The 27,893-nt window shown below is 54.3% G+C and overlaps 9 protein-coding genes across 9 annotated transcripts; 3 read left to right on the top strand and 6 right to left on the bottom strand.

Moving 5' to 3' along the window:
* Positions 1 to 588: 588 nt before the first annotated feature.
* Positions 589 to 2,090, bottom strand: aah1 (adenosine deaminase). The gene has a single exon (XM_024812000.1). The coding sequence runs from the start codon at positions 1,745 to 1,747 to the stop codon at positions 680 to 682; it is 1,068 nt and encodes a 355-aa protein (XP_024673486.1). The 5' UTR covers positions 1,748 to 2,090; the 3' UTR covers positions 589 to 679.
* A 308-nt stretch (positions 2,091 to 2,398) lies between these two features.
* BDW47DRAFT_116546 (putative DUF814 domain protein) lies at positions 2,399 to 8,092 on the bottom strand (the record flags this gene model as incomplete). Its single annotated transcript, XM_024814948.1, has 5 exons — positions 2,399 to 3,773; positions 4,555 to 6,126; positions 6,181 to 7,763; positions 7,860 to 7,928; positions 8,060 to 8,092. 5 exons carry the CDS (start codon positions 8,090 to 8,092, stop codon positions 2,399 to 2,401), a joined length of 4,632 nt encoding a protein of 1,543 aa, XP_024673485.1.
* A 335-nt stretch (positions 8,093 to 8,427) lies between these two features.
* On the bottom strand, positions 8,428 to 9,438 carry BDW47DRAFT_103102 (coatomer subunit zeta). The gene is made up of 2 exons (XM_024811999.1): positions 9,032 to 9,438; positions 8,428 to 8,950 (listed from the first exon to the last, which is right to left on the bottom strand). The coding sequence occupies exons 1-2, from the start codon at positions 9,394 to 9,396 to the stop codon at positions 8,710 to 8,712; spliced, it is 606 nt and encodes a 201-aa protein (XP_024673484.1). The 5' UTR covers positions 9,397 to 9,438; the 3' UTR covers positions 8,428 to 8,709.
* Positions 9,439 to 13,224: 3,786 nt separating this feature from the next.
* On the top strand, positions 13,225 to 14,221 carry BDW47DRAFT_103098 (60S ribosomal protein eL30). The gene is made up of 5 exons (XM_024811998.1): positions 13,225 to 13,303; positions 13,373 to 13,623; positions 13,693 to 13,730; positions 13,864 to 13,980; positions 14,051 to 14,221. Exons 2-5 carry the CDS (start codon positions 13,551 to 13,553, stop codon positions 14,141 to 14,143), a joined length of 321 nt encoding a protein of 106 aa, XP_024673483.1. The 5' UTR covers positions 13,225 to 13,303; positions 13,373 to 13,550; the 3' UTR covers positions 14,144 to 14,221.
* Positions 14,222 to 14,478: 257 nt separating this feature from the next.
* BDW47DRAFT_103097 (60S ribosomal protein uL16) lies at positions 14,479 to 15,851 on the top strand. The gene is made up of 3 exons (XM_024811997.1): positions 14,479 to 14,711; positions 15,014 to 15,189; positions 15,268 to 15,851. Exons 1-3 carry the CDS (start codon positions 14,667 to 14,669, stop codon positions 15,704 to 15,706), a joined length of 660 nt encoding a protein of 219 aa, XP_024673482.1. The 5' UTR covers positions 14,479 to 14,666; the 3' UTR covers positions 15,707 to 15,851.
* A 1,349-nt stretch (positions 15,852 to 17,200) lies between these two features.
* BDW47DRAFT_116541 (uncharacterized protein) lies at positions 17,201 to 19,024 on the bottom strand (the record flags this gene model as incomplete). The annotated part of the gene is made up of 2 exons (XM_024814947.1): positions 17,201 to 18,928; positions 19,001 to 19,024. The coding sequence occupies 2 exons, from the start codon at positions 19,022 to 19,024 to the stop codon at positions 17,201 to 17,203; spliced, it is 1,752 nt and encodes a 583-aa protein (XP_024673481.1).
* A 387-nt stretch (positions 19,025 to 19,411) lies between these two features.
* On the bottom strand, positions 19,412 to 22,814 carry BDW47DRAFT_130892 (putative ATP-dependent RNA helicase (Hrh1)). The gene is made up of 2 exons (XM_024817197.1): positions 20,507 to 22,814; positions 19,412 to 20,397 (listed from the first exon to the last, which is right to left on the bottom strand). Exons 1-2 carry the CDS (start codon positions 22,706 to 22,708, stop codon positions 20,038 to 20,040), a joined length of 2,562 nt encoding a protein of 853 aa, XP_024673480.1. The 5' UTR covers positions 22,709 to 22,814; the 3' UTR covers positions 19,412 to 20,037.
* Positions 22,815 to 23,176: 362 nt separating this feature from the next.
* Positions 23,177 to 25,269, bottom strand: BDW47DRAFT_103093 (putative F-box protein (Pof7)). Its single transcript, XM_024811996.1, has 2 exons — positions 24,658 to 25,269; positions 23,177 to 24,599 (listed from the first exon to the last, which is right to left on the bottom strand). The coding sequence occupies exons 1-2, from the start codon at positions 25,039 to 25,041 to the stop codon at positions 23,343 to 23,345; spliced, it is 1,641 nt and encodes a 546-aa protein (XP_024673479.1). The 5' UTR covers positions 25,042 to 25,269; the 3' UTR covers positions 23,177 to 23,342.
* Positions 25,270 to 25,393: 124 nt separating this feature from the next.
* Positions 25,394 to 27,332, top strand: BDW47DRAFT_103091 (putative mitochondrial carrier protein). The gene is made up of 2 exons (XM_024811995.1): positions 25,394 to 25,762; positions 25,817 to 27,332. Exons 1-2 carry the CDS (start codon positions 25,522 to 25,524, stop codon positions 26,959 to 26,961), a joined length of 1,386 nt encoding a protein of 461 aa, XP_024673478.1. The 5' UTR covers positions 25,394 to 25,521; the 3' UTR covers positions 26,962 to 27,332.
* The last annotated feature ends 561 nt before the right edge of the window (positions 27,333 to 27,893 follow it).

Here is a 27,893-nt window from a genome sequence, read left to right as displayed (position 1 = left end):
ACCTCGTACGCGACCTCTTCATACGGATGAGCCTTAACCAGCGCCTCCACCGCCCGCAGCATAATCGAGCGACCCGGGCACATAACCTCGACCTTCATCTCCTCGACGGACTCGAGGGATCCGATTGTTCCGATCGCGGGGTTGGCGCTGTCGGAGGGCTGAAACTGGCCCTGTCCGAGGGACTGGAAGCAGCATCTGCTGTAGTTGTTGAAGCTGCCTGCGCCGGTTTCGAAGACGGCGTCTTTGCAGGCGTTGAGGTGAGTGGTAGGGACGTAGAATATGAGCTTGTAGCGGTCTGGGATTGCTTCAGACGACATGGTTCTGTGGATGGGTTGACTGAAGGAGAGTTTCGGGATGGAGGGGTGACGTGGGAGGGATGTTGAGGAGGCGCGTAGAAGGATGACGCGGTGTGAGCGGCGGAGAGGTTGCGTGGAGAGGAGTCTGCGGCCGGGTAGTCCAATCGATAGTAGATTGATTCTGAGTCGCATGTCGTTGAAAGGTCAGAACGCTTCCTGCGATGCAGACATGGATGATGATTATAGATGCTCTCTATATTATAGGCACATGATGTAATTCATTAATACTTAGTCATCTATGCATGTTCATTAACTAGTTACCTTGTATATACAACACACATCATCATCATCCTCATCATCACCTGTGGGTATATGAGTGGTATTTACAAAACCAATCCGGCATGCTTCTGCATATGATCATCGATCCGCTTCAGCAGGATAGCCTTTCTCTCTGCCCCAATCCAGCTCTCATTGACACTATTCTCCGCGATGAACCTCCACTCATCCCTTGACAAGCGATGTGCCTCTTGCACAGCGCAGTAATTATCAAGAATATACCCTCCAAAATAAGCCGGATCATCGCTGTTGATCGAGAACTTGACCCCCGCATCCAGGAATTGACGAATCGGCACCTGCGCCACGTCCTCGACGCACCGCAGCTGCACATTCGAAATCGGACACACGGTCAGCATGACGCCGTCACGAGCGATCTTCTCCATCAGTACAGGATCTTCTACTAGCCGGATTCCGTGGTCAATGCGGCGGGCGCCCAGCTCCAGCGCCGTGCTGATATACGACGCGTCGCCCTCTTCGCCGGCATGGGCCGTTAACGGGATCCCCCGCGCGGCAGCCGCAGCGTACAGATCCCGGAACATGTCCTTGGGAGGACCTACTTCCGTAGACGACCAGCCGAGACCGTGGATGAGGTCAGTGTCGAAGTGGTCGTGGGCGAGGGCCTGTTCGTAGACGTGCGCGGCCGAATGCACGGGGAGGTGGCGCACGAAGCAAAGGATGAGCCGGGTAGTCAGTCCGAGCTCCTTCTCAGCGCGTTGGCACGCGGCTGTGAAGCCAGCGACGACGGTCGTGTAGGCGACGCCGCGGTCGTGGTGGACCTGCGGGTCGAAGAAGACCTCTGCGTGGTGGACGCCGTCGGCGTGTGCCTTTTGGAAGTAGGCCCAGGCGAGGTCGGCGAAGTCGGACTCGTGGTGCAGCACTGACATGCCTGTGAAGTAGAAGCTGAGGAAGTCGTCGAGCGAGGTGAAGTTGCCGTAGCGGCGGGTCAGGGCTTCAATGGACAAGTATGCTGGGTTTGTTTTGGCGTCGGGCAGTTTGATCTGATTCTTTTCGGCCAGATGGAAGATGAGATCCGGGGTGAGACAGCCTTCCAGATGAACATGGTGTTCGCACTTGGGTAGACCGTGGAGGAAGTCATGGTACTCGGATTGACACATGGTGTTGGCCTTGGTAGTCGCGATAGAGGCGCGTGAAGGTGTTGAAAGAGCACGTGGGAATAAACTGCGAAAGCAATAGCAGTGGAAGGCTCAAGTTCAGTAATTTTTCAAATAAACGATTGGCATCCCAGGAGATGAGGGATCCTGAAGAGCAAAGATGGAGGATGGTTTATCTCGAAGAAAAATCAGTTTCCGACAGACTGCGGAGAAGCGAAGATACGCGTAATTCCGCGACCATCGCCAACTTCAACCCTAGATCTGACTATTCTGGTTGAGTAAGGTACATCCGGATGATCAGGCAACGTTTGTTCCTCAACCGGATGTTGGACTGCGTCACTTTCCCCGTTGTAATGTGGAGGAGGGATGATAGGCGGGTGAGTCACCGCTCCCTTCCGCTGTCTATAGATATGTTTTATGGGGGCACCCGGGATTGAACTGAATATGTCGATTAACACGACGGTGGTCTATGTATCTATTTCAACTTATGGGGACATTAAAGTGTACATAGTTGTAGATCAGTTGTCTGGCTAATTCTAGGTATAAAGACAAATGGTAAATTTGAACGAGCTAGGACCGCACTGAAATGTCAAGTATGATAATTCTATATAGACAGCAAAATTATATCAAAATGATAAAAGGTAAATCTAACAATTAAACCTTGATCTCCGCCTCAGCTGCCTTGCGGAGCCGATTCATAACAGCAGCGGAAAGATCACCATCCCTATCCGACATGCCCTCAACGTAGATGATATCAACCCCTAACTCATCCATAGCCCGCAGAGCGAAAAACAGTCTGCGCGCAACGGACTCAATATCATCCCCTAGATGACAATCGAACATCTCCTTAGACGTAGCCGCGTCTTTGGTCTTGTCGTCGTCGACAGGCACCGAGAACCCCACCAGATCCAGCACCGGCGACGGCAAAGTCTTCAACGACTTCGTCAGTTCCGCCTCGGACAGCAGGCCCAGGCCTCGTTTCCAGTGCTGCGTGCGCACGATGCCCACCTTGCGCACCCCCACGGCGCTATCTTCCATATCATGGAGGATGCGCTTCGAGATAGCCTGGGCATTACTCTCAGGCTCGAAGAGGACGACGCGCGCCCGCGGCGAGTAGTGCCGGTATTTCATGCCGGGGGCGCGAGGCACCTCCTTGACCTCTGACGTGCCGTCGTTGTACGCGATCCCCACTTTCTCCCAGCCGGGACACGCGCGGAGCTCCTCGATGCCGATCCCGCCGGGCCGGAGGATGACGGGGGGGTTGCAGGTGCCGTCGACGACGGTGCTCTCGACGCCGACGCCGCAGGGGCCGCCGTCGAGGATGAGCTCGATGCGGCCCTGCAGGTCGTGGTATACATGATCGGCGGTGGTGGGGGAGGGTTTGGTAGATGCATTGGCCGACGGGGCCGCCAGCGGCCGGTCCGTAACGTGGATCAATAGACGAGCAAGCGGGGAGGCGGGCATGCGCACGCCGAAGGTGGTCAGCGTGGAGGTGACTTCTTTGGCGAGAAGGGAGCCGGAGGGGTTCGAGAGGAGGATTGTGAGAGGGCCGGGCCAGAAGCGTTCGATCAGGGGTTGGTAGATGGGGGGGATGGTGTTCCGCGGGGTCTTGGTCTCGCGCGTCGGGCTCACCAGGTCGGGGTTTAGGAGTCGGTCGAGCATCCCCAACGAATCGACGTGTACGATCAGGGGATTGTCGGATGGCCTCTGCTTCGCCTTGTAGATGCCTCGCACAGCCTCGCTCCGGGTTGCATCGGCGCCTAGTCCGTAGACTGTCTCGGTGGGAAACGCGACGGGGATGTCGCTCGTTTGGAGGAGTCGGGCAGCTTCTTGGATGGCGGTGGCCTCTGGTGTTTGCTTGCTGCGTTCACTAGCCCACCATTCTGTGAGAGTTCGACTACCAGGGCCTTCCTCGTTTAATCGCACGACTGGCGCGACGCGAGTCGTTAGGTAGGAAGACATTGCGACGGGGACGGTGGCGGCGGCGGAGGTAAAAGACCGGGTCAAGCAGCGCGGAACACCGCCGACACTGCGAACAAGGAGAGACAGCAACTTGTCGAAGACAAGAAGGGAGCAGCGTCAATCCAGGAAAATGTAATCTAGCAAGATTTGGCGCAAACAGTGGATGAGTCGATCCGACGCGGGGTTGGGTAGAGAAGGCTTGATGCTATTGCTGGGTGTGGGGAGGACTCGCTTCTGCTAGGCATGCAATTTTCAAACACATTGATCGAGAAGTCGCCCTTTGTTGTCCAAATTGTAGCCCGCGTAGAGTGTAAAGAATTGCAGAAGCTGGTCAAAAAGTCTGGACCGACATGGAATTACTGTGGGCGAAGGCGCAGAGAAAAAGATATGGGAAAAAATGTGAATGACGTCGTGTGTATGACTCAGCCAGTATCTATTCAGTCTTCACAATAATATAAAGCATCACATGGAGATCCAATTCAATATTTGCAGATGTAATATCCGGATCGTCTAATTTAGTATTTTGAAATAGTGTAGGCTGTAGATATATTTGTTGTGTGAGCTTCGTATACTTGGGTGACTCCCCGCCTCATGTACTACGCGTACTACGCGGAGATATATCTTGCCAACATCATATAGCATAGTGGTGCCAATTGAGCCAACAACCCCATCCAGTGCGAATAATTCACTTTCCGATATAAGATGACAGTCTAAACGCTTTCCCTCTACCCGATAAACTAATACGATATATGACTGAGTGGTTGGAAGAATGAGAACTGGACATTAGGGCTGAATGTCCGATCTATATACACATCAAACATGACTGTCTATCCACAAGATACACTCACTTCTTCTTCCCACCCTTTCCTCCCTGCTTCCCACCACCGCCACTCTTCCCCTTCGCTTTGCTATCTCCGCCGCCCCCGCCGGACGCAGTCATGATGCGCACCTTACCCACAGGGACAGTGTTGATGATCTCCGTATCCTTCCACCCCTTAACCAGCTCCCCTTCTCTAGCCCGGATCTTCTCTGCATCAGCCCGACTAATCCCAGCATCTTCAGCATGCTCCTTCTTGACCTTTCCAACCGTCATCTCTGACACCCACCGCCCGACGCACTCCTTAACCGCCTTACCCTTCTTCACAGCCCCAGGCTGCAGCTTCACCCGGTACTTGTACCGGCCCAGCGCAGCCCACGGCGCACAGACAGGGATAGCAGCGAGGATCTCGTCCTCGGGGTGAGGCGTTCCCACGAGCGCAGGAATCCACGAGAGATCCGCCCTCTCGGCAGCAGCAGTCTCCTCATCGTAGTCATCGCCGCCTCCCTCCTCGAAGAGAGCCTGTCGTTTTTGCTCCGCCTGCGCAGCGCGCTCGTGTTGCGCCTTGCGACGCTGCTTCTGCGCTTCGGCTTCTTTCTCTCGCTTGGCCTTGGCCTCGGCTGCTGCGGCCGCCTTTTCGGCTTTGGCTTTGTTGGCGCCGAGTAAGCGGAGGGCGAGTTCACGCTCTTCGTCGTCTTGGTCTGCGTATTTGGCGGCCGCTTTCTTGGCCTTGGCTTTTCTGCCGCGGGTTGGGGCGGGGGGTTGTTTTGATGCTGGGCTTGGGGTTCCCTTTTGGTTGGGATCGGAGTCGATGGGCTTGCCTTGTCGGAGCATGCGACGTTCTCGGGCTGACAGCTCCCGTTTGTCTTGGGGTTGGGAGGTGACACTCTCCGCCTCGTCTGCGGCAGCCTTCTCATCCTCTTCCCCATCTTCATCTTCTGACTCGACCTTGGCTTCCTCTTCCGCAGGTTTATCTGCAAGGGTGAGCTCGGAAACCCCACGCTGTAACGGGTTGCTGGCAGGGACGGTATCCGGATCTTTTTCTTCGTCAGACTCTGAGTTCCGAGCCTCGGGTTCCTCGGATGGTACAGAAGTTTCAGCTGTGTCGACTTGATCCGCAACCTTCTTCTCTTCTACTGTTTGATTCCCATCGGCTGTTCCAGTGACTCCTTGCTCCGTGGGCACCTCTGTTGCCGCGGTGTCCTCAAACATCTGCACTTTATGATTGCGGAGACTCTCCTTGCTGATCTGGAACATGACAGCAAAACCCAACACAAGCTGCGAAGGAGCCAGGAAGTTCTTCTCGCCCTTAGCCTCGAATTGACCGACAGGTAGCAGACCGCCGCCCGACGTGGCCGTTTTCGTGACCTGGTGCGCATGGACCCACCACGCGGGCATTATGGCCTTGGAGTCCCATGCGCTGGACGTTGCAACGCAGAGGTTACCGGCCTGCGACAGGGTGCTGGGGGGGATGGGGACACCGGGGCCGGCTCTGTTTTTTACGATCATGGGTGTAACACCGGCCAGATCGGCGTTGACGAAGATATCGCCTTTTTGGAGGTGGCGGCGGTAGAGCATCTCGCTCTGCATGCCGTCGTGGCCACTGCGTGGGTTAGAATTCGCGTTTGTGATGAAAGAAAGACAGACGATAACTTACCCCAGGACGAGATATCCTTCAGAAGAGATGAAGAAGAGAAACTTCTCAAACCAGAACGGGTTCCGGGCTTGTCGAAGCACCTGCTTTTCCTGCTTCAGATTCCGCTTCAGGTCGTCCTTGACCTTCTTCTCGTGGCTTTTCAGCGCCTTCGACGATGACTGGGCGGTCCTCTGCTCTTTGACAGCCGCGTTCCTCTTCTGATCGTAATATTGGGTAGCGTTCGCCCACGGCGAGAGGCCAAGGTCGACGTCGATAGTCAACGCGGTGGACGCTCTCTGCGCAGCCTGAACACTTTCACCTTCGTCTTCCGATTCAGACTCGGACTCCGAAAACAGCTGCTCTGCTTCCTCCTGCTCGTCGCCGGCCTCCCCCAGCAGCAGAGTAATCGTGTTCTCGTAGAGCTTCAGCGGCAACTTGATGATTGCAGCGACGGGGTTCCCCCGTCCCTGTTCCATCTCAATCAAGCGAGCAATCTCCATCCAGTCCATGCCCTGCGCAATCAAGCCATTCACGGCGTCAATCGCCTCCTGGACGCGGTAGACATTGTCCTCGATGGCGCCGGCCTTGCGGACGTTGACATCCTGCTGATCCTTGAGGGCGCCGATCCGCTTCTCGTGCTCCTGCCTCACAGCATCCAGCTTCTTCTTCGCGGCCTCTTCGCGCTCCGTCAGCCGCGACTCCAGCTTCTGAGTCTCGATCGACGAGAAGTACTCATCCACAGTGGCATTCAGCGACGGAAACTCCAGCACCTTGACACCCGGCCGCCCCTCAAACTGACGCGGCCGGAACGGATGGAAATCCTCATAAAGCAGACCAGCCTTATCATCACCATCCACAACCTCGCCCCTGGCCGCAGCCTTCGCATCCTCCTTCGCAACAATAAACCCGGGATGGCTCTCCCCCGTCGAAAGCCTCCCCCACTCCCCCTGCGCCTCCTCCAACACCCCCCTCACTGCACCCAGCAGACCCCCCTCATCCCTCAAGACCTCCTCCAACGGCGTCGCCGGATCGACTCCCCTAACCGCAAAAGCATGATCCAGCAACAACGGCGGATACTCCGGGAACCCCTGCGACAGGGCCTTCCTCAGCACATCCGCATTCCTCTTCTTCTTCGACTTCTTCGGCGCACCATCCTCCCTCTTAAACACCTCCACCGCCCTCTCCAACGTCCCCCTAATCCTCTCCTCCGTAATCTCCGGCACGCCCCCATAATTCTGCTTATTCGTCACCGTATACCGCAGTCCCACGCGCATCTCCTCCTCGCCCACCCCAGCCGGCACCTGCCGGAACAGCGTCAGGATGTTATACTCGGCGTCAGTGATGATAACGTTGCCGCCCGCGAAAAACTCCAGAAACATGTGGTACATGCCGTCGCTGAAGACGAAGTCGATGACGCGGTCGGTGCCGATCTGCGTGATGGAGGTGATGCGCCGGGATTTGAGGAATTTGCGCATGCGCGTTACGAACCCCGACGGCGCGGTGGCTGTTGTGCGCGAGTATTGCGTGACATGGCAGCGGAAGCCGGAGTCGATGACGAGTTGTTTGCGGTGGTCGGGTTTGGCGAGTTTGAAGAGGAAGATTCGCTGCGTAGACACCTCAATTAGATTTCTTTTTGTCTTGTAGGGAGGGATGTCTGTATCTGGGTGTGCCCGTAAATGTAGACGACGCCAGGTACTCACCGAAGATAAATCGTATATATTCGACACTCGCAGATTAACAAGCTCTGCAGAGAGTTCCTGAGAAATAACCTTTATCGTGTCCATGCGCGTCAGCCAACCTCATTCAAACCCAAGCCTTCTCTTACTCCCCTCCCCCCGCAGCTCCTTCGGAGAAAGGGAAGCGGGAGGACCGTGTCAAAATCAAGCGGGCATAGACAGACCTTGACGTCCAAAGACGAAAATCTTTGCTTCATCTTGAGCAGTGACTACCGGTAGTAACTCTCAAGTATTTAGCAAGAATAACACCTCACTTCTGCAGGTGAAGGAAGAGATGCAGACTGGTGAAGAAGTTTGAAGTTGAAGAGTCTGGAAATGGATCGGGTCCCTCTGGCCCACTGACGTATGCGGGGCATCTTTTCCCCTTTTGAGTCGCCGCCTGTATTGTCGCTTTCCATGGCTTTCTATTATTAGTCAATTCTTCTTATTTACATAGTACTGGGTATGGAATATGAAAATTGGCTTTATCTTAGATTGGTCTTTATTTCTATTGTTTAAATATATATGTTTTGACTTTGTCTGTCTTTCAATATCTAGGTATTCATGTTAAGCCACGTTTCCTATTCCGGTGTCTTTCGCAAGACCATAACAAGACGGAGTATCTTTATAATCCCAGACAGCAAAGAAACCAGAAAGGGAATAAACAATCCGATAAAAATAAAATAGAGTAAATAACCTGCGCCAGGACCAGCCAGATTTAAACACAGGAAAGATGAAATAAAAACATAGTAACAAGGGGAACAAGAACAAGGAGATTCACACTGATGCAAACCACAATTAAAAAAAGAGAAAAGAAGGGATAAGAAAAACGGCTCTACATCTGCCGCAATCCCTCCGCCAGACGACGCTTCCCTAGCTCCCAAGCATTCATCAGCCCCTGTTCCGACAGATCGATGCTCTTAAGGTTGGGCGCGTCGGGGGCCGGGGCGCGGCTCACGCGCGAGGCGATGAGGACGGGGTCCGTCTCGAGGATGATGCCGTCGTCGATAAGCTCGTCGATGGCCAGCGCGACGAGGTCGTAATTCTCGATGATGGTGCGCTTGTCGGTTGCGCCCCTAAAGACACCGGCGTTAGCACTCAAATCCTACCACAGACTAAAACAGAGGGTTTATTAATAAAAAAAATGGGGGAATTACTTGAAAAGAATCCCCAGAGCATCCCGCAGCGACAGCACAACATTATAGAGCAAGACCTCATTCTCGTCGGCGCTGCCCACCACATACAGCATGACATCGCTCTCCATCTTGAAGACCACAATCCGGTTATCGTACAGGATCACATCGCTGGTCTGCTTGTTCGTCTTGTCCATCAGACCCTGCTCGAAGGCGCGCTGCTCCTTCAGGGTCGGATAGGGGTTGGCGCCGGGGTAGTCGGTGGAGTTGGGAGCGGTCCCGGCTGGGGGATGAGGCGGCGAGTAGTACTTGGCGAAGATGCGAGAGCCGTCGTCGGCCGACATCAGGAGGACGGCATTGACGGAGAAGAGGGAGAGGGAGCCGGGCATGGTGGGCGGTAATTCAAGTTTGCTTTAATTGACTGGGTGGTGGTGTGTCAATAGTTGGATTGGAGCGTCTTGTTGGTGTTATTTCCGGCAAGCTGGCCGCAATTCGGGGCGCACTAATGTTGTTCCGGGTATACATACTCTGGTCTAGACAGGGATCCATTCCAATTGGGATAGACGTCGATCGTCATTATTGTTGATTATTTTCGAGTACTGGGGGAAATCTAAGAGAAGATCTTGATTCAATGCTATATAAAATACAGGAGTCGGGACCGTTTACAGCAATCATCACTCTATCAACGGAATATATAAACCATCGCGTATGTATGTTCATCATAAAAAGGACAGGCAGGCAGGCATCAACAGATGGAACAATACCAAAGCAACCCCATAACCCGTCCCACAAAAAGGCATTCCACAACACATCTCGGAATCCATCCAGCATCAGATTCATAACCACATCTCAACTCAAGAGACTCATGACAAACAAGGATGACAGGGTATTAAACGTGACAACAGCCGGACCGTCCACTACCAGACGCCCAGCCAGGCATGCATAGCAGCCGGGAAGCACTTTACACTGTAGTGGAATCGACCAACCGCGATAAACAAAATTGAGAAAATAAGGAAATAAATGAGAGAGAGAAAAGAAAAACAAGCGTTTCAGATCATTCAGACGCCACGGCTCGAGCGAACTCAAGCCTGCTGCTGCGCCGATTCGCTGGAACCGGGGCGGGCGAACCAACCCGGCATCCAGCTTCCGCGGTTGGCCTTCTTCCGCGCCGCATCATCCTCATCCGCGGCCTTGGCTTCGCTGACCAGTCGGAGCGGGCGCAGTTTGTTCTGCGTCATGACCGCGCCGGGGTAGTTGTTCATTCCGATACTGGAGCGAGGAGAGTTTGAGGTCGCGCCGGTGGAGGCCGTATCGCCCGGGGGGTCGCTGGTGACGCTGTCGGAGCTGCTGAGACGGCCACGATCCGGCTGGCTGGACATGGACGGGGCACGGCTGGCACTCATGCCCGACGACATGTAGCTGGTGGCAGACATGACACTCTGGCGGGATCCCGGACCCATCAGGGTCGGGCTCATGGGGCCTCCAGAGGTGCGCCCGCGGTACATCTGGGTGACCAGGGCGGCCGCGCCCGGATCGGTCTGCTCCGACCTGGCGCGACGGTGGCTGGCCCGGACAGACTGACCACGGTTCAGCGGGATGCTCGGTGCGGTCTCCGGGTTCTCAAAGGCCGTCGGGGGCACACTAGTCGGCGGAGGCATAAAGCTCGACGGGCGCGATCGCGGGGCCCGAGTGGGAGGAGGACCGGCCACCACGGTCCGGGCCCGCTGGAGGAAGCTCTGCTGAGCGGCGTCGTCCTTTTCAACGGGCGTCGGGGGCAGGTCCTTGTTATGGGTCGTCTTGGCGCTGTTCTGGGCGGCATTTTCGTTCTTGTCCAGGACGGACTCGAACCCGTCGTGCTGCAGGACGCGGCTGATGATGCGCTCGATGTAGAGGGTCAGGGCCTTGTTCTGATCCTTCAGCGTCCGGATTTCGGACTCCAGCTTGCGGGAGTCGTCCGCCTCGGATCGGGCGTCGGCCGACTCCAGCTCGTCCGCCAAGGAGCCGAGGCCACTACCTGACTCCTTGGTCGTGGAAGGCTCGGTGTGGGCGTCGCGCATGAAGTCACCCTTGGCAAAGTCACCATTCAATGTTCTTTCACTCAGGAGGAGCTGGTAACTTTCATTGTCTTCCATCAGGCGGGCATTGGCCATGCGGGCCTCCAGCAGGTCCTTCTCCAATTCCCGCTGGCGGCCGCCGCCCTTGTTCTCCATCTCGACGAGCTTGATCTGCGACTCGGCGAGTTCGAGGCGCAGGGACTCGATCAACTTATCTTTCTGCAACAGCAGCTTGGAGTTGTTGCGAGAGGGGCTGCGCTCGAGGTGCGACGACGGGGCAAATTGACCGTCCACATCGGGGGAGGCCCGATTACGGAAACTGGCTAAGCGGGGGGTTAGCAGAGACTCACACTAACCACACAAAATTCAAAGACACTTACAAGAACGAGTGACATTCTTGTCGCCATCACCATTCGCTCCCTTCTGGGCCAGCGACTCCTTCAGCCGCTGGATGGTGGCGTGCATTTCCTCCTCGCGACTACCGTACTGCTCCTTCTCCTGCAGCAAGGCATTTCGCTCCATCTCCTGTGCCTGTTCGAGGTCGCGGATCTGGCGGACATGATCGCGGATCTCGCTATTGAGAGACTCGATCTTGCTATCCCGCTCGTGGCTCTGGTCTTCCAGCTTGCCCTGCTCGCTGATGGCCTCGTCAAGGCGCATCTGCAGGACACCCAGTTGCTTCCCATATTGCTCGGAGGCGGTCTCGGCCTTGCGAAGTTGTTCCTTCAGGTCGCTGATGAGGGCGGCGTTTTGCGCCCGGGCCTCTTCTTCGGTGGGGTCGGGGCTCATCTTGGGGACGTTGGACATGCTGAGGTTGGAGCGCCCGGGCTTGCGGGCGGCCGCTCGCGCCGAAACGGGCGTGGAGCCCCGGTAGGACGGAGAGCGCTGCAGGCCGTTGGGAGCGGTGCTGGAAGCGCGCGAGTGGGAGCGCGCGGGGGTTCCATTGGGAGGACTGGAGTCCGCCGCAGTGGAAGAGCTGCGGGAACTGCCCGGAGTACCGGGTTTGCGAGGTGTCGCCGACATGATCACCAACAAAGAGGTGACGACGAAGAGCGGGCGCGAACGATTTGTGAGATCGGAGGGAGAAAGAAGAAAGAAAGGAGAGAGAGAGACGTTGACGTAGTGGTGGACAGAAGCCAGATATCGATGAAACGGCCGGGAAATTAAATCGATAAATTTAAGGAACGGGGGGGTATATAGTCAGTGAACGTCGTAGTAGCGGTCAAACCACCGTAGTGGACACCACCACTAGATCTTGCCTAGTAACGTTCCGTGGTGGGGAGGAGGTTAAGTTAGAATGGATGGCTGGATTGACTAGCCACCATTCCAACAGAGAATGAGGTGAGGATGAGAAGGAGGGGAGAATAGAAGTGCAGTGCAAGGATGGGCAGTTGAGGACAAGATGAAAGAAAAGGGAAAAGGCAAAACAGAGAGTGGAAGAAGTGTCGACAAGATGTATCAAGATAAGTTAGGGGATCATCGGTTGACCAGCTTGAGGGATAATCCCAATTCGGGCCATCCAGACAACCAACAGGAGTGGAAGTCGGGCACTGGGTGGTATTGTGACGGTATTTACCAAAAATAACCCAAGTATCATATGGGAATCGCTGTTTCCGTACGGTTTACTCTGGTTGTCTAGGGAATCGGTCTGGTCTGTCTTGATCCGTATTAAGACCAGCATATCCGCCGTCTGCAGGTGTTTTATTGCAGCTGGATAATCTCCCGGTCTGCAGTATCAACTATATGCATACAATATATCTACAATTTCACGAGTGTGAAGTCGTATATTAAAGTTTAGGAGGATGCCAACACGAGTACTATCTCTATCCTATAGGTTTCCTCGACTCGAGGTTGGCGATACGAGTCACGGGTCATGGAGAATAGCAGGAAAGAAAATAAGGTAAAATAGAATTAAAATTAGACCGAGATAAAGATAGCATCATCCTCACTTCCCCGAGTCCTTGCGCTATACAGCGGAAGGCTCCCCAGCAGGCTCCCCAGCTGTGCGCCTGAGACAGAACTTTAATTAATGAGATGAAATAAAATCCATGAACAACCAAATCAGAACATCCGGGTGATAACAACACAGCAACAACTCTGCAACAGTCTTTGCGTCAGACGAGGGGCCAGAAAGGGCGACCACTGCGCCACGACTCCCATAGTGGACAAGCACCCTGCCATGCTACCAGGGGAGATGAAGAGTACCGTAATTACATTAATTACATACAGTAACAATTGATGAGTAGCAAACGCTTATATAAGAATTATCGCAAAAGCGACATAAAACGCTGACTCACCAATACCGAAATAGAAAGCAGCTGACTCATTCATTCCGGAACGGAGCAAGTGGGGGTCCGAGACTCGTCAAACCCACAAAAATCAAATCTCTACGAAGTCATTTTTGTCCCGCCGCATCTTCACTCCCCATCCACATCCTCTACCCCCCAGCCTTACTTCAAGTTTCCGGCCGGAGCGCAATATCAGCAACGATGGCCCCCAAGAGCAAGAAGTCCGGTGATACCATCAACTCGCGCCTGGCGCTTGTGATGAAGTCCGGCAAGGGTATGTTTACTATGAAGCTGGAGCTCGGAAGACAGGACGGGAGATGCTAATTGGATTTTTTTTTTATAGTCACCCTTGGCTACAAGTCGACTATCAAGACCCTGCGTGTATGTTGATCATATCCGAGTGTTGTGTGTGGAATATACGAGTTCCAGGACGAAATTCGTGGACGAAAATCGTGGATCGGTCGGGTACAACAATAGCACGGAACAAACCACTGACGAATCTTCGATTGTACAGTCCGGCAAGGCTAAGCTGGTCATCATCGCGGCCAACACTCCCCCTCTCCGCAAGAGTGAGCTTGAGTACTACGCCATGCTCGCCAAGGCTCCCGTGCACCACTTCGCTGGCAACAACGTACGTTCATATCCAAAAAGTTCCTCAGGTTGGGGATGGAGGAAAGATTGAAAGATGCTAACGGGCACAGATCGAGCTGGGCACTGCCTGCGGTAAGCTCTTCCGCACCAGCACCATGACCGTGCTGGATGCTGGTGACTCCGACATCTTGACCAGCCAGTAAGGGTGACGCTGGATGGGTTCATGTTGTGGATGTCAATCTTACGGGACTGGTAGAAATGACATGAATGGTCACTTGAAATCGTCTTTTATCACGTAGATTGTAATTGTGCTGTAGTTGTAGTTGTCCTTGTAGATTGGACATCTCTGAAATGATGGGCTATCACGGATATGGTATGTACCTAGGTAGGTAGAAAGTAGATAAATCCTGCCTTGTTAATATGACCAACTTCCCTGTTAGTTAATCCTTATAAATCAAACAGAATCTCTCCGTTATAACCATCCGATGTCCGTCTCATCCATGACATGGAATCATGACGGTAGAGAAATGACAAATGCGGTAAGGCAGGGCAGCCCCTGATTGGCCGAAACCCTAGGGCTTAGGGTTTTGCCACTCGTTAGTGGGCGCTGCTTGGAAATCAACGGAGCAAACCCAGTCCTTCCCTTTTCCCCCTTGGGTTCCTTCGAGTCTTCGACACCACCACCTTTTTCGACAACTAACCGTCAGGTCATTTCCATCCGTCAAAATGGCTCGTCGTCCCGCGAGATGTTACCGCTACTGCAAGAACAAGGTGCGTTATTGACGATTTTTCGGACTGTTGCGTTTGATCTTCATTTTCTGTCTTGTTGGGATCCGTTGTGGATTTGTGAGGGCGGAATCTCGCTTATGCGATCACGATCATGAGAGGGGACATCATGGGGGATATTTTGCATACGATGTGGCCATGATCTCGTGTATCTATGAATTGTTGCATCTCTTCATTCGGTCGATCGTTTCTATTCTTTTCCTCTTTTTCTTTTTTTTTTCCCTTTTTTTTTTCATGCGTTTTCGGTCGCTTCACCCAGGTCACGATGGCAACTAACCACCCTCCAGCCGTACCCTAAGTCGCGGTTCAACCGTGGTGTGCCCGACCCCAAGATTCGCATCTTCGATCTGGGTCGTAAGAAGGCCAACGTGGACGACTTCCCCCTGTGCGTCCACATGGTCTCCAACGAGTACGAACAGCTGTCTTCCGAGGCTCTGGAAGCCGCCCGTATTTGCGCCAACAAGTATGCCACCTCAACCACCGACTGAAACAGAAAGAAAGAAAACAAAAAAAAAAAAGCAGAAGGATTAACAATTTTTAGGTACCTCGTCAAGATCGCCGGTAAGGAAGGTTTCCACCTCCGTGTGCGTGTGCACCCCTTCCACGTTGTCCGTATCAACAAAATGCTTTCGTGTGCCGGTGCGGATCGTCTCCAAACCGGTATGCGTGGCGCCTTCGGCAAGCCCAACGGTCTCGTCGCCCGTGTGAACATCGGCCAGATTCTCGTCTCCGTCCGCACCCGTGACGCCAACCGCGCCGCTGCCATCGAGGCCTTCCGCCGCGCCACCTACAAGTTCCCCGGTCGCCAGAAGATCATCGTCTCCAAGAACTGGGGCTTCACCCCCTTCCGCCGCGAGGAGTACGTCGAGCTGCGCCAGGGTGGCAAGCTCCGCTCGGACGGTGCCTACGCCCAGTTCCTGCGTGGCCACGGTCCCGTCGAGGAGAACATGAAGCGCTTCCCTGATGCGTATGCCGCTTAAATGGTGGTGTGGGGAAATGGGAAATGTCATGATTAGCGTTAGGACAAGATATCAACTCGTGAACCAAAAAAAAAGAGGCCTTTATTGATTTTCTTTTAATGTGGTATTATGCATGACTGTATCTCAGGCGGATGGAATACAGATCGTAGTGGTAGATATCCATCTTTGCCCGTGACCATATAATTCAACAATAACTCCATACTTGATATCGTCCAAGTCAATCCCCATACAACCATCCTACCTATCTAGGTTGATAGGTACCCTAATCAATCAATACCCCACACTAGATCTTGGATAGCAGAGCCAGGGTACCCCGTACCTACTCTGTAGATAATACATAATGCATGTAGTGAAACCCATATCAAAAGCCTCCCACCTCTCTTCCCAATGACAGCCAACACACCTCCCATCAACAAGGGCTAACTATGTCCCCGAGTACATCTAAGCATGGCCCGAGTGAAGCAAACCATAGTGAAACATTGACTGTTTTCCCTGGTCACTCTTGCCAAACACTTTCAAAGATGAATGATGAATGACTGCTATCATAGCATGGTGAACTACTTAGTATAGCTCAAGCTACAGCAAACATGATACGATGTGGCTGTAGTCCGGTGATAAAAAAAATCCTTTCAGAGGAAGACGAAACTGGTGTTCACTTGTTGATTTGATTATCGTTATATCACTATCTAGAAATCTGTAGAGTGATTGTATAGACTCTTATAAACTAGCCATGCAGTCTGCAATGGTGATAGAACTCAGTAGAGCAAATACTGCATACTCAGATCAAGCCCGATATCAAATCAAACCACGTCCGCTGCATGTCGCAGCCTTCTCAGCTTAATCACCTATTCCCCCCTACAACTCATTCATACTCGTCACTCTGGTTGCATATTGACCAAAAGATACCCCTTCAAGGCATGATATAAATAAGAAGGGCAGTCGCAGCCACCACACAGTGTTGAACATATTTTTTGATTCTGCCAATTTAAGAACCGTCGATCACGGATGAGTCTTATTTCAGGAGTGGAATTGCTGGATGACTATGCATTATATCACCGTATGCTGACTGAGTATGCAAAATTGTTGATGGACTGAGTTTATTTTTACCTGCGGTGTACACCACGAAACCTACTGTCGACGACCCCGGACCATGGTCTACCTGCTTTCTTATGATTAGCATGTTTTTTTCATGCGAATTTGATAGCTTTACAACGATAAATTTCCTAAAACCAAATATATATCCCGAGCCTTGCGGCTAGTATATAGTATATAAGAGAGACTTAAGTACAGTATATATATCATATATCATACCACACGTATATAAACAGCCAACGCCCGAAACCCTGACCGTTCAAACGAAAGAATATAATTATGAAATAGGAATGAGAATAAAAGCCGCGAGAGAAGGAACCATCGACTTTCGTGGGAGACATGAGATAGCTGGTAAATGGTTTATCGATATCCAAATGATAGGTACGCCGATAACCAACCATGCTAGACATCCCCCCACGCCGGTACGCCCGCGCTCACCGGGACCACGGCGCTGCCGCTGTCGACGCTCCCCCCAATGTCCCAGTAGTTTCGGCTGGAGCTGGTGAGTGTTCGCCGACTTGAGATGGCCGACCGCTTGGCGCTTTGGCTGGCACAGCTGGAGCTGGAGCGTCGGAAGTGTTGTCGGAGGATTGGCGAGGAGACGCCCGTGGGACCGGCGCCGTTGGCCGAGCACTGCGACTGGCGACGGGCCTGGGCCTGGGAGCGGGAGTGGGCGCGGGCTACGAGCGGGTGGTGCTGGCGGATGACCGCCGCGCGCCGCGAGGCGTCCTGCGAGGGACGGCGCGATGAGGTATGGTGTGAATCTGAGGTGGTACTGCGGCGGCTGAACCGGTTGCGGAGGTACCGGAAGACCATCATAACGTCGAGTTCGCGCTCCCAGTAGTCCTTTTCGTGCTGGAGACGTGCGGATTCCGACACTAGGTCGACCGCGCGGCTCGAGTCGGCGTCATCTTCAATACCCCACTGCGCTGCATGCTCGTGGTTGTTGGAACTGCGGATTGTCGGACTGAAATGCGGCGAGGGCATGGATTCCCCCTGGCTTATGCCCGTGGCCTCGGCCGAGGATTCAAGTCGGGTGGATGCCGTTGTCTCTGGGGCTTCCGATCCTTCTTCCGGGACACGACTGAGCGGGATTCCCGCGTATTGGTTGTGGGCGTCGTTCGACACGTTGAGGTAGGTCGTGAACGCGCCGGGGTGCTCGCAGAGCTGGTGAACTAGCACGCCGAGTTCGTGTGCGATGCGTTGGAGAAGTTTGCTCTGCCACTGGTTCTGGTCGTCCGGCACGGAGCCCAGCTCCCTATTCAATGCCTCATTCAGATCAAAAGGCTGGCTCGTCTCGGTAGATGTACGCTGCGCATCATGATGGGTGTCCACCAGGGACTCCCCGAAGATGACTGAAAGCAGGGAATCGTCGATGCCGATGAGATCCCGAATGACTTTGCGGGTGATCCGTTGCCAAAGCGACTCCGGGTCACCCTCCTGGGGCTTCTCCTCGGGAGCCGCCTCCGGAATACTGCGGGGCGTCTCCGGAGTCACGGACGGTGGCATGACACGATCACTCGACGACACGCCTGCGCAACTGTCGCGCCGCTTCCGCGTCTCCTTCTCGATCTCGTTCAAGAGCATCCGGCTCTGGTCCATTCTCCACCTCTCGATCCGCTGCCAGCGGTCCCGCTCCGCATCGGTCCGGTCATTCTCCACCATGGCATCTAGCTGGCGTTGGACGCTCGAATGGCGGCGCAGGCGCAGCTCGGGTCTCCGCCGGGGGTTGTACTGCTCATGCTGCCACAATTGGTCCTGCACGGTCTGACTGGATGCTTGGAAGCTGCCTAGGCCGTCATGGGCCGGAAGAACGGAGCTGTCCCCTTGGTCCCACTTAGAGGCGGATCCCTGATCCATCTCGGGGGCCCGGAAAGCGTGTAGTCCGTCGTCTAGACTGTCTAACTCGGTCCCATCCTCGTCCAACGCATCATCCAAATCGTCGGCATCATCTTCCTGTTCGGGGCCCAAGGCGGACCGGGTCACGGTGCCAAAGGAGCCAAAGTCACTGAGGCGGGACGCGCCCGCGGTGCGCGGGGTATGCTCGGTGGAGGTGGTATGTGTATGTGCGGTGACGGAAGGTTGGGAGGGGGAGAAGAGCACCCATTCCGTGGAGTCGTTTTCCGGGGGCTGCGAAACAGAGGAGGAGAGGTCGAGGGCGGGGGGTTGTGAGGTGGAGTAGGGACGTTGACGATGGGGGACTTGTGGTGGTAGACGAAACGCCATGGTTTGGGTGAGGATTGGGGATGTCCGATCGGTGGATCTCCCCGCGGATTCACGATAATGATAAGAAGGCGCAGTGGAGGGTAAGAAAAGAAATAATAATATAGAAGAGATGAAAGCACGTCGATACCACGAAATAAAGAAGGAAGAAGAGGACAGCGAGGATGGAGGGATAAATGGGATGATAGGGATGCAGATCAACCCGACTAGTTCGATAAGATGACGGGATGCAGTGGGATTGCGGTGATGTGACGCGATCCTGATGATAGGCAAGTCGGGGGTGGCGTTGTGCGATAACAGGACGGTCTAACACCCGTTGATCCGAGAAACAGGGAGAAGAGGGAGAAGAAGAGGAAGAAGAAGAGGGAGAATAGAGAGGAAAGAGAAGAAAAAAGGTGAAAGTTGTCCAGATGGAACGTCCCGATGCGGAAGAGACGAAGAGAAGAAGAAGAAGAAGAAGAAGAGATGATGATGATGATGCAAGGGAAGAAGCGTGACTTGGGCTGACTGAGGTGTCTCCCGTCACCCGACCGGACTCAACTGATTCTATAGTCTGATTTGACTGGGACTCATCACTTTGGCCCTTGATCCTCTTCTGGTTAAATTCGAGTCTATTGAAATCCACTTCAAAATGGATCCTGATCACACGATCGACCGGGTAGATAAGAATGGCCAACTCACCCACGCCATGAAACTCGCCCGGTGTGTTGGGGAGGATCCGTAATTACAGGGCACATCAGACCCCACTGGAGATCATCACCGTGGTGGGAGAGGAGAATGACAGGTCATGGTTTAGTCTGTCCAAAGAAAGAAAGGACTAAGGCGAGTCTAGTGGTGGGGATGGTGATCCGACCAAACATCGGCCGTCATTCCCCAATCCACTGTCAATTGGTCTCTATATACAGGGACAGGTCGAAAACAAGGCTGAAAGGGCAGCAATCACGATGATTCATGATGGGATTAAAAAAAAAAAGAGAAGGAAGAAAGGGAGAAAGGAGAAGGGGTCAATAAGAATATCATGCCAACGCTTCCCCCACCCAATCCATCTGGACCGCACTCACCCCCCGCGCATAACTGCGGTTCGTAAACACAAACTCGTTGTACAAGATAGCCTCAACCTTCTTGCTGAAGAGCACGCTGGACGGGTGGATGGCGACCGTCTGATTCCCCACGACCGTGCGATAACTGCCGTCAGGGACCAGTCGCGCCGTGTTGGTCGCGAACCCACGCAGGAAACTCTTCAGGATGGCCACCGGGGAGGGCTCCCGGACCAGGGACGGGTCGAACGAGTTAGTACCGTCAGTACCCCGCGAATCCGAGGGGTTGGGCAATAACTGAGCCTGGCGACATTGGGTGGTGAGTTGTTTGCGCACGTCCTAAGAAGCGGTCAGTAATGGTTGGGCTGGGTAGGGGCTAGTAGGGGCTGGGCATAGGGAAAAAGGGAACAGGGATGTTGTTGATGGCTGGGAGAAGTAGAGGACTCACCATGACGGACTGCATGGCCCGGTGAGAGACCAGATGTCGTTCAGCCCATGCCTTGCGGTCACTATGCTCCGCTGCGTAGGCCTGCACTGTGGCCAGCATGGTCAGATGGTCGCCTTCGCGCCGGTAGAGGTCGTGCCGTGCCTTCTCCGCCTGTTCTTTCTTCTCTTCCGAGTTGGTGTTGATGAAGATGTTCTCCACACTGAGACACGAGATGATATCGATCACATCGGACAGACAACCCGCACCGAACTCGGAGGCCGCCAGAAGGACGCGTCCCAGCGTCGGGGTAAGCGGGAGCTTGGCGATCTGCTGTCCGGTGGCGCTGATCGCCCCGGAGTCTTCGAGGGCGTCGATACTCAGGAGCTGCAGGAGTGCCTTCTCCAGGGCCTCACGCGGGGGCCGGGTCAGGAACGGAAAACCCATCACATTGTCGACCCCACGGGCCTTCATATTCAACAACGCCTGGCTCAGATCGCAACGCAGGATCTCGGGAGTGTTGACCTCGTCGAGAGCCAGATAGTCCTTCTCCGTGTAGAGTCGATAACATTGCCCGGGCGCCTCTCGACCCGCACGACCCTTTCGCTGGATCGCGGCCGATTTCGAGATGGGCTTGACCAAGAGGGAGTCCAGGCCCAGACGCGTCCGGAATTGCTTGACTTTGGCCTTTCCACAGTCCACCACGAACCGAACCCCGGACACCGTGACGGATGTTTCGGCAATATTGGTGGCCAGGATGATCTTGCGGGTGCGAGGCGGCGCGGGGAGAAAAACGCGCTGCTGCGCAGCCTGGGGAAGCGCCGCGAACAGTGGCAGCACCTGGATCTTGGGCAGCGCGGTATCCATGCCCTCGGCATACTCGAGGACCAGCTGTTCCAAAGCCTCCACAGTCTCCTGGCCCGTCAAGAAAACGAGGATGTCGCCGGGCAGGGGTTCCTTGCAGTGGATCTGGAAGATGACCTTGAGCGCCGCGTCGACGAAATCATGCACGGGCGCCGGGGCGTAGATCGTCTTGACAGGATACTGACGACCCTTGATATGACACACCGCGATGTCGTCCTGCGTCTTCGCCTCGTCCGTCCCCGTAGCCTCCGCCTCCGCTTCCTTCTCCTGCCCCAAACTCCTGTCCACACCACCCGTATATCCCTCTTTAAAGAACCCAAGTAAACTCTCCATATCAGCCGTAGCACTCATAACCACAACCTTCAACGGCAGCCCACCACGCGCCTCACGATTCCCCGACACCAGATTCCTCAGAAAACCCAGCACCAAATCCACATTGACCCCGCGCTCGTGCACCTCATCCACCACCACCGCGCTGTACTTCGTCAGCGCCGGATCGCGCAGCATCTCCTGCAGCAGCATTCCCTCCGTCAAGAACTTCACCCGCGTACTCGGCGACGTAGACGTATCAAACCGCACCGAGTACCCAACCTGACTCGCCGGCGACGACGACCCCAACGGCGTGCCCATCTCCTCCGCAACACGCCGCGCCAGCGAAATTGCAGCCACCCGACGCGGCTGCGTAATCGCAATACACCCGCCCACCACCATCTTCCCCTCCCCTTTCTTCTGATCTTTCCCACTGTCCCCACTTTCAGCGGCAGCACTCTTGCCGACAGCGCTCACCCTCTTCGGCCGACACCACGGCTCATCGACGAGGAACTGCGGAATCTGGGTACTCTTTCCGCTACCAGTCTCACCCACCAACAACATCACATCGTTGTTGCTCAAATACCGTCTGATCTCGTCCCCATGCGGGAAAATAGGCAGGTTTTTGCGCGTTTCGTACAGAGCGCGCGCCCTGTCCCGAAGACCGGGGAACTCCCGCGGCAGCCGCTTCTTGTCCTTGCCGTCTGTAAGGGCGGGTTTGTGTTTCTTGTCGCGCACCGGTCTGTCAACTGCTGCGTCGTTTCGCTTTTTCAGTGTCTTTTTAGGCGGGGCTGGGTTGGATTCGTGGGGCTTCTGCTGCTCGGGGTTGTTTTCGGAGGGTGGAGGAGACGTCGCCGGCGCTGTGGCTGGTACTGTAGATTTCTTCGCCTTCTTCTTCTTCTTACTGTCCGCGGCGGAGTCACCATCCTTCGTCTTCCGCTTCTTCAAAGGTGGCTCGGGCGCGACGGACTCTTGCGGTGCGGTCTGCACCGGCTGCTGGGGCTGGTGGCTGTCCGCATCGTCGTCAAAGACGGTGCGTACCCGCTCGGGCATTGTGTCTCTAAACAAGTGTCGCGCGACCGTATCGTAGGTTGTGGGTGTTTATACGTCAGTCCTGAATAGAGGGGTATAGACAGCTAGTCAGCCCGGGGGAAGATTCGTCTTGGTGTGAATTGTGAGTGGTTGCTATTTGCGGTGCGTTTTTCCCCGAAATTTTTTTTCTGCCTTTTGGATGGGGTTGGTTGTTGTTGCTTATCGATAAGGTGCTTGGCGTGGAGATTCCATGGTTCGGTCTGGGTTTTTGGACTCGGAGATTGGGGGAGGCGGAGAGAACCTACTTATACTCAGGTAGGTAGTACTCTAAAGAAAAGAAAATTATGGGATTGGTAGAATGGGAAGAGTAAAACATAGAGGGACGAATCCTATAATTTTGTTGAATGGTGAAGTCGATCATAATGAATACTTGTCTTTCCTTTTGAACCCTTCGTAGTGATCTCTCTGAAAAAGATCAACACCAACACCCGACTATATCCGTTATGTGCACTCAATAACTAGACAACCAATTTGTATCATGATCTCATCTATCTCATATATAATTTTGATATGTCTTATCGTAACCAGGGAAACCCCTCTACCCATTCTTTCACCAAAACCCACGACATTTGCATCATCAACCTTCGTTCATAGTTCATACCATGTTCCATCCTCGCACGCGTCTAAAGACAAACGCCCGGTCATTGCGTAATCCAAATTCAGCCCAGTCGTCCGTCAGCTTGTTATAGCTCCAGTAGCCCTTCCACACCAGCTTCGTGTTCTTCGACGGGTTAGACGGCGCAGGGTTGACAGCGTTAGCCTTCCCGGCAGAAGGTGACCGGAGGGAGAGGTAGAGAAGGTAGCGGTACTTGGGGCCGACGCCCTCGGTTTCAATGACGACATCGCGGGGATCGTCGTCGGTTTTTACGGGCATCGAGAAGGTGTCCGAAAGGGAGTCGGTAGTCGTAACATCCTCTCCCTCTCCCTCTTCCGACGGGAAGGGCTTGACAAGGCGCCAGCGCCCCCGATTGGCGTACTTTAACGCCCCCATGGCGACTGACGGGATCGGATCAGAAGCCCCTGCGAGTGTGGTGCCTGTGTCGGAGGCGTGTCGTTGGTGTTGCTTGTGCGAGGTGGCTCGTGCCGCCAGAACGTTTTCTTTGCTGATATACGGCACCACTTCGAGAGGCTCGACAGTGCTCAGCAGGGAAATGACCGATCCGTCCGGGTAGAACCGCAGGTACCGATAGTAGGTCACGATGTGAATCGGGCTGTTCCACGACACATTCTGGTACGAGGATGCCGCGCCGGGGCGAGTGTAGTTGACGGTACTGATATAGATTCCGGTAAAGCGAATCCGGGGAAACATCTGGAATACATCACTCCAGGACGACAACGGCGGAGGGATCTGTACCGGGGATTCCGTGGGGAACGGAGTGTAGCGGGCGGCCAGAGTATATTCGGGGATCCCGAAGACGTCACAGGCGAATGAATAATGCATGGCTTTAAAACCGAATTCCGCGCCTTGGCATATCCGTTTCCAAATGTGCTGTTCGTGGGCGAAATGGTACGCGAAGCGTTTGCAGACCAAGGACATTCGTACAAGCGATGCCGGGTCCATCACGGCAACCTGTTTCAATATCTCGACGAGTACATCCGTCGGCGCGGTTGCGATGGGACACGGGGGAGGGGTATCGCCCTCGATGATGGGTTCCGCCTGCGGAATCGGACAATGGGCAAAGGACGCAATAAGCTCAGAAACGGGTAGAGCCACGGGATCATCCTGCGGTTGCTGGCCTGGTGGGATTGTAGTTGTGGCAGCAGCTGCATCGGGGACTGGCCTTTGCGCGGGCTTTTTCCACGCCCAGGCAAAGTGTTTATGCCGGTACGCTTTGTCAACTGTAGAGTCCAGCTATACAACCAACTGTTAGTTTATTCGCCATCTACATGGATGAATGTATGAGTTCTACCCGGTATGCTTTGCGGTAAAGCTGCAGACTGTCCCCTAAGCTTCCCTCTGCCTCCTTTTCGACCGCGCGCTCAAAGTGCTCCAGAGCAGACTCGGGTTCCCCAGGCGGCTCTTGAGCCTGGAAAGCTTTTTCGTCGCTGACTCCCAGACTCAACTGACCGACACCTTCCACAATCTCACCCTGGTCGAACGACACCGGGGCATTATCCTCGTCTTCTTTGCGCTCGAGCGCTCCGTGGCGAGTCGGAGGGAAATGGCTAGGTCGAGCAGTTGACGTCCGACGCGTCTGGCTCGGCTGTGACGGTTCCTGTCTCGGTCTCGCACGATGCGCAACCTCCTCTCTCCACTGACGTCGAAACGACTCGAGCTCGGCGTTGTCTTCCATAATCACGCGTGGTGCTAGAGTGCAGGGCGCGGAGAATGACGGAGACTGATTGATAAGCCGGGGTCTCCAACCTAGTGTGGGCCTTCACACCTGAGGACCTAGGTAAAGATGAGTAGAACAATAACGATACGATCGATTCACAGCGCCATTTCAATTTATCAATAGAATTAAGATTGATTCCGAGAAAATCGCAGGGTGTCAGAAACCCGACAGGACGAAAGAGGTCGAAAAAGGGTGAACGTTGCTGGTTGCTTATCGCAGCGACCAAACTATTTTGGTCCAAGCGCCACCGCCGCCATCCGATCTCGACCATTCGCTCTTTTTTCACTGACGCATTATTCCCCGAACCTTCATTCCCCCATTGCCTCATTTTTACTTTTCATTCGACTTTCCAGGCCCTGGCTCGATATTAGGACTTGAAATCATATCCCCGACCGTTTTGTTGGAAGTGGATCCGTTCGGCGCCCCGTTGTTGCCTGCATGTCGGGTGCTAGGTCCGACCCTGCGCCTGGAGACCGATACCGCCCAGGCGACTTGGAGTGGGCTGCAAAAGACAAGGCTTCGTCGGAGTCATGGAATTGGACTAAGGGCTCAACAATGACGACTCCATCAAGAACGGGTTCAGCCCCTAGTCCGGATGCTAGTCGCAAGAATGAAAACATCTCCATCTCTCAACGGATGGTTTCCGCCACCTGCGGGAGTATCCTCACGAATCTTTTAGGTAAGGGAATAGCTTCTTGCGACTTGGCGCATTTATGCTCACATTGGCATCTAGTGACCCCCCTTGACGTGGTCCGTGTCCGCCTCCAGTCGCAATCCTCCATCAAGAACACCTCGCCCTTTACCTCCCACACGACGCAGACCCTGAAAAACGTACCCCCCAACCTTGGCGTGACGTCTTGTTGTCGGGAAGTGTTCTGGATCGGCCAAAATTCACAAATATGCATGGTGGGGCCCAATGGGGGAACTGTGGGAGTCTCTCCGGCAGCAATGGCGGACTGTGCGGTGGAAGAATCCCGGCGGAAAACGTTTACGTCTACCCTGGATGGTATACGCAAAATTGCACGGAATGAAGGGGCCCGGACTCTGTGGCGGGGGTTAACCCCGACGATGATGATGAGCATTCCTGCCAACATTATCTACTTTGCGGGGTACGACTGGCTGCGATCGGATGATAAGAGCCCCATCAACCGGCTTTGCCCTGATGCATATGCCCCATTCGTGGCGGGAGCCACTGCGAGGATAGGCGCAGCAGCAGCTATCAGCCCCATCGAGATGTTTCGAACGCGACTGCAAGCCACCCCCGGCACCGGCGCGGGGCACTTCAAGACCACGCTTGAGGGATTACATCGCATGACTCAGATCCACGGCTACGGTTCTCTTTGGAGGGGTTTGACCCTTACGATGTGGCGCGACGTCCCGTTCTCCGGCTTATACTGGTGGGGCTACGAAGAAGCGAAGAAATACTTGCTGGAAGCGCGGAAAGCAGCCCACGAGCATGGACTACCGCACCTCCACATCACAGCACATTCACCGCAAGATGACGAGACGCCGACATTTTTCGAAAGCTTCGTGGGCGGTGCGACGTCTGGTGCACTGGCGGCGTTGGTCACCACCCCGTTCGATGTGGGGAAGACACGGCAACAGGTCTTCCGGCATCTGGGCAGCGAGGTCCCGAATGCCCTCGGTACTGCGGCGCAAGGGCGGCCGGTCCCTCCGGAGCTGCTCTCTTTACCCAAATTCCTCCTGCACATAGTCCATGAAGAAGGAATGCCCGGACTGTTCCGTGGCTGGGTGGCACGGTGCTTGAAAGTCGCACCTGCATGTGCCATCATGATCTCCACTTATGAGTTTGGGAAGAAAATGGCACAAGACGTCAACGAAAGGCACATTTCCACTGACGCAGAATCGATGTCTTGATCTGATCCACGAGTGGATTCCTAGGCCCCGACAAATGCTCTGGGCCAGACATTGGTGTTTTTTGAGGTCTCTCCTCTCTTTGCATGTCAAACTCCCCTCTTTGCATTGTCATTGGCGCGTTTCATATCTAATACCTTTTTTATTCCTTAATTTCGCGATCGACTGGCCTCCTTATCTGCCAGTCGTCACTGTGATTCATGCTTGATGATGATACCGCCTTGCGACACATGCAGCCTTCCTCTTTTGGCCCCTTCCCTCGTGTGTTTCTGTGTTCGCATTTTTCCAGGGAAGGGTGGTTCTCTCGATTTCCAGAAAAGCGTCGCATTTTGAGAACTTGTACATATATATCTGAATATATCCATGGAATAGAGGAAATAATGTCATCTCGAAAGATCCACATTTCCGATAGGCTTAACGACAGGGATAGTATAGCTCCGGCGGGTTCACGTCATAGCGAACTAAGCTTACCACACCGGACCATTAGGCGACATGTTTGATGCAAGTCATCGCCCCAATGACTCCACGATAAAGAGTCATTTCTGGGCAAACGTGACCTCCCAATGAAGTAAAAGAAAAGAAGGCTGAGACCGCATGAGGTCAGGTGCGCCGCCGCGAACACGAGTAGTTCACCGACCAAGGCCGATCTCTCTCCTTTTCCCCCTCATGATTGGCACCCCCGTCCACTTTTAGTCGCTTTATCCCATCCTGAGCCATGAGGCTGAGATGGCCAAATTAAAACCGGGGAAAGAGTGCCCCATAGCGGAGTCATCTGCAGAGACAGGGGCATGCTTCTTTTTTTTTTTTTTTTTTTGTCGCGTCGTCAGATGATGCCGACATCCCCCTCATTGATTATGGTCCTTTGACCCTCCATATTACCCCCCCTGCCCCTGTCCCTTTTAACCGCGGAAAATGCACAAAGAAGTCGGATTTAC

Source organism: Aspergillus candidus, assembly GCF_002847045.1.
Source record: "Aspergillus candidus strain CBS 102.13 unplaced genomic scaffold BDW47scaffold_13, whole genome shotgun sequence".
Taxonomy (NCBI): domain Eukaryota; kingdom Fungi; phylum Ascomycota; class Eurotiomycetes; order Eurotiales; family Aspergillaceae; genus Aspergillus; species Aspergillus candidus.
The sequence above is the reverse complement of the archived record's forward strand: the minus strand, read 5'-3'. Positions and strand labels throughout refer to the sequence as shown.

What these genes read in the sequence shown, in the direction of transcription:
- BDW47DRAFT_103097 (XM_024811997.1), top strand. Translation starts at nt 14,667, where the DNA reads ATGGCTCGTCGTCCCGCGAGATGTTACCGCTACTGCAAGAACAAG. An exon ending in ACCGCTACTGCAAGAACAAG is followed by an intron (nt 14,712 to 15,013) that starts GTGCGTTATTGA and finishes ACCACCCTCCAG; the next exon opens with CCGTACCCTAAGTCGCGGTT. An exon ending in GCCCGTATTTGCGCCAACAA is followed by an intron (nt 15,190 to 15,267) that starts GTATGCCACCTC and finishes AACAATTTTTAG; the next exon opens with GTACCTCGTCAAGATCGCCG.
- BDW47DRAFT_103098 (XM_024811998.1), top strand. Translation starts at nt 13,551, where the DNA reads ATGGCCCCCAAGAGCAAGAAGTCCGGTGATACCATCAACTCGCGCCTG. An exon ending in TGTGATGAAGTCCGGCAAGG is followed by an intron (nt 13,624 to 13,692) that starts GTATGTTTACTA and finishes TTTTTTTTATAG; the next exon opens with TCACCCTTGGCTACAAGTCG. An exon ending in ACCACTTCGCTGGCAACAAC is followed by an intron (nt 13,981 to 14,050) that starts GTACGTTCATAT and finishes TAACGGGCACAG; the next exon opens with ATCGAGCTGGGCACTGCCTG.
- BDW47DRAFT_103093 (XM_024811996.1), bottom strand. Translation starts at nt 25,041, where the DNA reads ATGGAAGACAACGCCGAGCTCGAGTCGTTTCGACGTCAGTGGAGAGAG. An exon ending in TTTACCGCAAAGCATACCGG is followed by an intron (nt 24,600 to 24,657) that starts GTAGAACTCATA and finishes TTGGTTGTATAG; the next exon opens with CTGGACTCTACAGTTGACAA.
- BDW47DRAFT_130892 (XM_024817197.1), bottom strand. Translation starts at nt 22,708, where the DNA reads ATGCCCGAGCGGGTACGCACCGTCTTTGACGACGATGCGGACAGCCAC. An exon ending in GGGCCATGCAGTCCGTCATG is followed by an intron (nt 20,398 to 20,506) that starts GTGAGTCCTCTA and finishes ACCGCTTCTTAG; the next exon opens with GACGTGCGCAAACAACTCAC.
- aah1 (XM_024812000.1), bottom strand. Translation starts at nt 1,747, where the DNA reads ATGTGTCAATCCGAGTACCATGACTTCCTCCACGGTCTACCCAAGTGC.
- BDW47DRAFT_103091 (XM_024811995.1), top strand. Translation starts at nt 25,522, where the DNA reads ATGTCGGGTGCTAGGTCCGACCCTGCGCCTGGAGACCGATACCGCCCA. An exon ending in TATCCTCACGAATCTTTTAG is followed by an intron (nt 25,763 to 25,816) that starts GTAAGGGAATAG and finishes ATTGGCATCTAG; the next exon opens with TGACCCCCCTTGACGTGGTC.
- BDW47DRAFT_103102 (XM_024811999.1), bottom strand. Translation starts at nt 9,396, where the DNA reads ATGCCCGGCTCCCTCTCCCTCTTCTCCGTCAATGCCGTCCTCCTGATG. An exon ending in GCTCTGGGGATTCTTTTCAA is followed by an intron (nt 8,951 to 9,031) that starts GTAATTCCCCCA and finishes CGGTGTCTTTAG; the next exon opens with GGGCGCAACCGACAAGCGCA.